At 52.4% G+C, this 8,385-nt stretch overlaps 1 protein-coding gene across 1 annotated transcript; it reads left to right on the forward strand.

The window, feature by feature from the left end:
- Window positions 1-520: 520 nt before the first annotated feature.
- LOC123159726 (auxin-induced protein 15A-like) lies at window positions 521-1,136 on the forward strand. The gene has a single exon (XM_044577538.1). The coding sequence runs from the start codon at window positions 609-611 to the stop codon at window positions 906-908; it is 300 nt and encodes a 99-aa protein (XP_044433473.1). The 5' UTR covers window positions 521-608; the 3' UTR covers window positions 909-1,136.
- The last annotated feature ends 7,249 nt before the right edge of the window (window positions 1,137-8,385 follow it).

Genomic DNA, 8,385 nt, shown 5'->3' on the forward strand with positions numbered 1-8,385 from the left:
ATTATTTGTTGAAAATCGTGGATAGAGAAGAGCCACAGGTCTTCGCCTCAGATCACCGGCTCACCGCCGCGTCGGGATCCGAAGTGCGTCAAGCGTGTGGCGTCGCTCAGACGAGCGGCAGCCATGGCCCATGGCCGGGGATGCATGGCTCTCCAAGTCTCGGCCTGGTTCACCAACCTCACCGTGCGTACGAGGCACGTACAATGCACTTGTACTGCCGCCTCTTGACACACTGGCCCGCCCATTCACGTCTCTGCAGCCAGCTATAGCACCGGGACTGGTTTGATTAAATATCAATGCATGCAGATACACACATAGATATATAGGGACAGTACACTCCCAGTCTCATGTGCCATGTCCAGCTTAGCAAAAAAGAAACCGCCACACAACCAGTTGCAGCGCATGCCATGCTGCACGCTCAGCTCAGATCAGACCACCTCTTGATGATTGCCTCCACTAGAGCAGAGCAGAGTATCTCCACGCCGATGCCGGAGCTATAAATACGGGGCTAGCCTCGGTTCCCACCACACTTCAGTCTTGTGCAACCGAAACAACATACTACAAGCAGCCCGGTCTTGTTTGCTGGAAGCTCAGCGGGGAGGAGATCAATGGCGGGGAAGCTCTACCAGCTCATGGCCAGGCTGCACCTGGCCAAGGGACGGGCGTCGGCGGACGTGCCCAAGGGCCACTTCGCGGTCTACGTCGGCGAGCAGCGGAAGCGGTTCGTCATCCCGACGGCGTACCTGAGGCACCCGTCCTTCCTCGTGCTGCTCAAGCGGGTGGAGGACGAGTTCGGCTTCGACCACCGCACCGGCGGCGGCCTCACCATCCCCTGCTCAGAGGGCGACTTCGCCGACATCGTCGGTGGCTGCTCATCCTCCTCCTCCCCGGCGGTGGATTACCACTAGATATGTAGCAGCTCGTCCGACCACACCGGCGCCGGCGCATGCATCGGCCTGTCCAGCCATTGATATGATCACTGCTAGATTGCTACATTAGGACGGATACATTTTGTTATTAGCTGAGGAATAGTTATTCTTGGAACGTGGCATTAGTACTCATCAATGTACTGTTGCATTTGCTTGAACCCTGTAAATTACTCGTCACATTAAGGGATATGAGAAAGTCTGCTGCTCTCATCTCATCACATTGCAATTTTCTCCAGATCGGTGTTCGATGTTGGTTGCTTACAGTTTGTACCATAGGAAAGCCAAAGGTTTTTCTGTTAGGAGTGACGATACAGTGGGACACGAATACTAGCTAAATACATTCAGTGCCACTGTGTTCGCTATTCAACTCAGAAGACCTGAATTCACTTCAGGCTTTCCTCTGCCTATCAGTACCTTTATTCCGCCACTTTATTACACGATATATAGGCAGTAGATCATTCTCTCAGCTTTTTCTTAACGTGGATGGTTTTCTTAACTTTGATGCAGTAGATTTTTCTTTTAAAAAGAAGGATTACCCGGACCTCTGCATCACTTTGATGCACACAACTATTGATAGGCAGTAGATGATGAATAATGTCAATCTACTTCCAATATCACACACTTAAGGGTTTCATGTTTAACAAAAAACCGCTTCACGCCCCGCGTTGTCAGGTGGCAATCTGCAACCGCCGGCCCTTAACCTTCCATCCCCCCTTTTCCTTGCTGCCGCAAGTCAACGCCTCATCAGGGGCAACGTCTGGAACCGTCACCCGAAGCTGATGCTCGCCCAGATCAGGGGCAACGTCTGGGGCGTCAGCCTAGTTGAGGAGGCTCCGTTGTGGGCGCCTCTCGCCCACTCGTAGGTGGGGTCCCTCCATCGCAGGAGGGGTTAGTCCACCGATGAGTCTCTCTCTGCCTCAATCTGGCGTGGCCAGGTGGGTTCGCCAACGGGTTTGATCCATGCCATATCTGGTCGTGGCCGCGGACTTGAGCCGGGCCAAGCCTTTGTCAGTGGCATGTTGGCTTCCTTTGGTGATCTCGGATCGGTAGATTGGTAGCAGTGCATGGGTTTAGGGTATTATACATCAGGGTGGCAGCCCTAAATGGCCAGCTTGCGGCTCACTCTCTAGCGAGCAACATTGCAACAAATGTTGGCGATGCTCCTTAACCATGTAGGGGGCAAGGTGCGTTGTGGCGGGTGGTCCTGGCGAAGTTGTCGCCGTCTGTGGCAGCCAAGCCTGGATCCAGATCTAGAGTCCTTGGTCCATTGTGGTGGGTATGGTGGCTTGAGTACCCTTGGGGAGGTGTGCAATAGGGGCCGAGCAAATGTTGGGCACCTGAGCGTCGGCGCTGGCAGCGATGCATGCATGTGCCGTGTTCCTCTTGGTGGTGCCACCTTGGCTCACCCTTGCTAGCACCTAGGGTTTCGTTTGCACCTATCTTTTACACATGACAACTCCTTCTCTCTGTCCTTTCTGCTTGCCAGCACGATCAGTGCTCCTTGGTCTGGAGCGAGAGGGTAGAGGGTCCTCTCCTCTCTGACATCAGTTTTGGTGGTGATGATGCGACAAAGTCAGGTGGTTTGTTCCAGGTGGGGCATGTTCGCTTGTTGTAAGCGTCCTTGGTCGTGTCTTGCGGTGGTCTGGCCTCTCATGTGCTTCTTCTCAACAGCTTGCTGGAGGCGTCTAGTAGTGCACTCCAGGTGCTTCTTAACGTGTTTGGCTTGTTTTGCGGGGTTCTTTTTACCAACGTACATAAGAATTATCTCAATACTATGTATCGCTCCGCTGTGTGGCTTTATTTACTTATAAAGTGAGGATATGTTTTTTTTGAAACGGAGGCAAAAGATTTGCCTCATCTATTAAATAAGAAGAGGATAGAGTTTGTTACAAGGGCACACTTTTACACGGCATGGAATATTACTCACACAAAATAATGTTCCCTAATTTTTTGCTCTGGCGGTGATTCAAAGGTTTGCCTCGTAGATGATGTTGTTTAACAAGATTGGTGGTGGAGCACTCTTGTTTCGGAAAACACGGGCATTCCGCTTGTTCCAAATGGTCCATGACACGAGCATGGTTAGAGAGGCCATGGCCTTCCTGTTGGGGACTCCGGCGCCAGTCCTATTTGTCCATCATTCCTTGACCGAACTCTTAAGATGCCACATAGAGGTGTCCATATGATGAAGCCCAAATTTTGCAATAACCAAGTTCCATAGCCTAATCGTGAAGCGGCATTTGAAGAAAAGACGCGGTCCATTTTCTTGCTCTCTCTTGCAAAGGATGCAAAGACCACAATTTGGCCATCCTCGTCTTTGTAGCCTATCCGCAGTCCAAATTCTGTCTTGGATAGCCAACCAAGCGAAGAATTTAGTCTTTGGTGGTGCCCAAGTTTTCCAAACCATTTGGTCCATGGGAGAGAGAACCAAGCCAAGGAATTGGGCCTTGTAGGCGGAGGCTGCAGTGTAGTGCCCGCTTGTCGTATGCTACCACACAATAGTATCTTCAGAGAGTGCATCCAGATGCACATCATTCACAAGTGCCCATAGGGTGAAGAATTGTCGGATGTGCTCAACGGAGACAACCGTGGAGGTGTTGACCTTGAGGATCGATGCATTATTATGTAGCCCCCCCCCCCCCCACCTTCCAATTCTTCCTTGAGGAGTCCGCAAAGACGAGCGGAGCAACATCCTCAGGCTTGCACCCATGGAGCCAGGGAGAATCCAAAAAGGCGTTTTAGCGCCATTCCCCATGGTGATGGTCGTGGACGCGTAGAAAAAGTCAAGATCCTCCTCATTACATGGATTTCTCAAGCCCACCCACAATTTTTGTGGTGCCGTCCATTCAAACCATGGCCATCTCAAGCGCAAGGCCCATGCGAATTTATCGGTGCTGAGAACCAGTGAGGATATGTTTCGAGTATAGCACACACTTAGATTGATATGTGGGTTATGTATATCTTTCTATCATTGCTCCGCCCACCGTGTCACATGTTGATTGATGAGCTGAAGCAAGAGCCCCTGGTTTTGAGAAAGGAACACTTGCGTCAAGATATATATCATGACATAGGTAATGTGCTGCCAGATCATCATGTGCAATATTCTACAGATTGATCATCACATACAATTTTCGGTAGACTGTAGAGTATCACCGATTGATCCGACAAAAAAATGCGTCACCGATTGCAGCGGCGACGGAAAACCCTCACTCCCACCACCGAACCATTCATGTGAAGGGTCCAAATTAACGAGCCGGCAGTCGTCGTCATGGTGCTCTCCGAATGGCGCGCAGAGCACTAAATATGCAACGCTCTCGTGTATCAGGACCGCATTGTTAGAATAAATCTGAGGCATTACTGTCGATCATCTAAGAACCAAGCAATCACACAAGCATGACACCGAGATTTGTTAGAGCATCTTCACTCGTTCCGTCCCCGAGCGCAGCGGCCGGCGCTATTTTGACCCTTCGGCCGACGCTTTTTAGGCCCTAGGACGATCTAGTTCCCAGCTACGCCCCCAGAGGCCGGTCCCAAGACGTTATAAATTTAAACTTGACATTTCTCGCTACCCAAAAAACGCCACAAGTCCGGCGAGCAGTTCGGTGATCACCATGCCACAGTTCGGCGATCAAGAACTCAAAAGTTCGGCGTACAAAAGACGCGTAGGCAATGCATCAAACGGCCGCGTCGTCCTCCGACGTCGGACTAGCGGGAGTCGGCGTGCGCGGGCTGGTCGGCGTCGGCGCGACTTCTGTGCTGAGCGTCATGGAGGAAACGCTCGGGATTGGGGGCGGCGTTGGGGTCAGCGTGGGAGTTGGCGTGGCCATCGAGAGCATCTGGTTCAGGATGAGGCCACGCTCCGTCAGGTACCACGCCTTGACCTGCTCGTCCATCGTCAACATGTCCCCCCCCCCCCATCAAGAATGCCAGGTCGGTGTTCCTCTTCTTCACGGCGACGTTGGTCCAGAGTAGGTCGAGCTTGATGGTTCTGTTCGTCATCAACACCGACCACCGTGCCTCAGATTTCTCTTCCCTCTAGGCGGCGCGGGTCTGGGCGTCAACAATGCAATGCTCAATGGACGCTTGCAGCAGCATGGTAGCCGGCGGGGCGTCCTTCGTCGACTTGGCTCACTTGTTGCCGTCCGGGCACCAATTTGACGTGCCCGGCGTCGGCGCGTCCGGCTTGTACGCCTCCTTGGCCTTGGCGAGGGTGCGCCAGACGTCCGCCCACTTCTTGCACTTCTCAATTCGGGGGGACACGTGGAGGTACTTGAACTCTTGGTCGGTGCTGCTGTCCTGGCGGTACATGGCGAACATCCGGACCATCTGTGCCGAGGAACAAGTGTCGGCGACGAACACTGCGAAAAATTAGCGAGAGACCGGCGTCTATGCATACCTGACCCTTGATGTTGGCGCCGCTTTCCGGGCGAGCCGCGACCTCCTCGACGATCCCATGCCATTTGTTGCATGCCGTTTGGATGAGCGCCCAATGGTTCGGCATGGCCTTTGAGCCGCGCTGCATGTGGATGCCGGTGAAGTAGGGGTCGATCAGCTTGCGCTCATCAAACTCGATTTGATGCACTCTCAATACGTGTCGCTGTTCTGGTTCGTGCCGGTGATCGGGTCGAGGCAGACGGTCTTCCACGCTTCAGCGAGGCATTCGTCTTCTTTGGACGCCCACTTGACGCGCGGCTCGCCGGTCCTAGCCGCCCGCTTCTTCTTCTTTCGTTTCATCGCTGGAGCAGGCGCCGGCTCCTCCAGCTCCTCCTCCTCCTCCTCACCGTAGTCGAGCTCGTCGTCCATGTCGTCAGTGAGGTCCATTGTATCTTCTTGGGCATTGAACCCGGGGGAGGCGGCGGCGGCGACCGAGCCGCTCGTGATGATGTCGTCCATGTCGGCTTCCATCGCGCCGGGGTAGCCGAGATGCGACGACAAGGCTTTGCGAGAAGAGCAGTGCGCCACGACGCAGAGGCGGCGTTGGGGAGGTTGCGTAAGCCGGCGACAAGTAGGTGTACGGGGGGTACTGGACACCGGCGAACGCGGGTGAGGGCGTCCGCTGGGCGGGGCGGCCATGCGGAAAGATGATGTTGGGGTTGAACCGCCGTGCGCGTCGCCGTCGGCATAGCCAGGAGAGGGCGTGCACCCCCAGTGGTGTGGCAACGGTGAGAAGCCGGCCGGCGACCCGACGCTCTGCTGGCTCCAGGGAGCGTGTGGGTCGTGGGCGCCGGGAGGATTCATCATCCCCATGCGATACGCCTCTGCGTGTTCGGCCGCACGAGACGCCTCTGTCTGCTCCACCACAGCCGCCGTCGCTGCCCTGTCCTGGGAACTCTTGGCGTTGAGCCTGTTCCGTCGGTCGGTGGTGACAGCCTCCCGGTGCTGAACCTCCGCCTTCCAGTCAACGTTGGACATGCTCGGTGGTTTGGACGGCGGCGCCCTTAGCTTCATCTGCTTCAGCTGGGTGGCGTCGGCATCGGTAGTGGCGCGAGGGGCCGTGTAATTCTTCGACGGTATGGCGGACGGATGGAGGGGAGATGGAGGAGAATGGTGGGAGAAGAGGGGCAGAAGGGAGGAATGGAGGGAAACGGAGGGGGGAAAGCAAGGGAGGGGGTCGGCAGGAAAAAGGGCCTTCTCTCGCCAACAGAGCGGACCCATGCGACCCCCGGGGGCTTGGGTTCGGCTCGGGTTCGCCGGCTGTTATTTCGGCCCAAACCGGTGATAAACAAGATCCTGGGGGTGCGACTTGGCCGATTTTTGGGTGCCGGCGCTAAACAATGGCCTGGGGGGTTGTTGGGGGCGCGGCTGGAGATGCTCTTAACGAGGTTCATCAATATGGCTACATCCCCGGGGCCTGACTATGGGTGCTTCTTCCATGACACCATGACAATACCGCACCCGGTCGCCTTGGACGCCGACACATGCCGCCAGCTTCCCCTGCGTTTCTGTGCTATTATGTGGGCACATGTTATATCATGTGTCTACCCTCGCTATATATGAGAGGCCTAGGATACAAGTGTCCTACTAGGACATGACTCCATATTCTATCTAAACACAATACTACTTAGAGTCCAACTGTAACCTACCTTGTACACAATATTTGACACAATTCTAACAAACTCCACCTTGGCGAATATTCTCCGCCACCTTGGATTCGTCCATGTGTCAAACTTCTATGTACATTGGACTTGAGCTTATCTCATGAGCACTGCTGCTACTCCAAATACTCCATATGACTCCACCTGCAACTTGTAGTCCCTTCTTTTCTTGATCACAGTCAACGCTCAAGCGAAAAAAGTTCTCCTTACTCTAGTTTGTGCTCCCAACTTTCAGAGTATCTGTTCAATGCCATCACACACTGATCACTGACATGCGTGAAAGTGAACAACTCACATGGGTGTCACACATAGGAGTTACCTGAACTCAACATCACCGCTCTTCCTTGACCGCCTATATGTAACTTGAAGGAATTTCACTATTGCTTGTAGTCATTCCGAATCAAGTTCACAGTTGTCTCACCACATGTATGACCACCAGAGCCCTGGCCCGTCTCCATGCTCACGTGCATAGCGCACGCCTCTCTGCTATTACTGCGTTGAGCCTCTGCTGTCATGGTCAAGTCTCAAAGGTCGCAAACCACACCACTCAGCCTCCACTGCAGAGTACCACTGATCATCACAGACCAATGATGAGTGTAAGGATCGGAGTATATCGACCAGAGGGGGGGGGGGGTGAATGGGAGATTCAAAATTTCTTTTGAAATGTTGAATACTCTCAACACAGCACTGCGGATAATCAACTAAGTAGTTTCAATTCTACGAAAGAAAACTATTCCCAAAGTAAAACTATTTTCGAAACAAAACTGTTCCCGAAACAAAACTGTTTCCAAAACAGAACTGCTATAAAACATAGCTAGGCAGATTTAGTTCTATGAATCAATACTATCACATAAAAAATTATTAGCATAGATATAATTGCATACATGAAGCAATTGCACACATAACATATAAAAAACATGCACACTACTGCGAAATGTTCATCAGAGCAAGACTAAGCACAATAACTAAGTAGTACCATATGAAAACCAAATTAACATTCAGACAAACAACCTTAAGCACAACGAAAGCATATATGCTACACAATTGGTCATGGTACTAAAATGATTGCTTGGATGATAAAGAAGCACAGTACACAAATAGATATCTATCGACAGCAAAGAGCACCGAAAATAAACTACCGAAAAAAATGCAGTAGGATAAAATTGACTAGTGGTGCTCGATGGCGACAGATGGTTTGGTAGACTAGTTCACTCTTCTGCAAAATAGCCACGTCTGGTTGGAGGGACTTGTGATTCAAAACAAGAGATAAACTCTCTCCATCCTATTCTCCTCAACATGAAGTTCCATGAACTTCAGTTGAATTTACCCGTGGTAGATTCTTTTCGGCAATCTCCAAACCTTCG

This window comes from Triticum aestivum, chromosome 7B (assembly GCF_018294505.1).
Source record: "Triticum aestivum cultivar Chinese Spring chromosome 7B, IWGSC CS RefSeq v2.1, whole genome shotgun sequence".
Classification (NCBI taxonomy): domain Eukaryota; kingdom Viridiplantae; phylum Streptophyta; class Magnoliopsida; order Poales; family Poaceae; genus Triticum; species Triticum aestivum.

Bases quoted from the DNA above. Each gene is read 5' to 3' on its own strand.
- LOC123159726 (XM_044577538.1), top strand. From the start codon at position 609: ATGGCGGGGAAGCTCTACCAGCTCATGGCCAGGCTGCACCTGGCCAAG.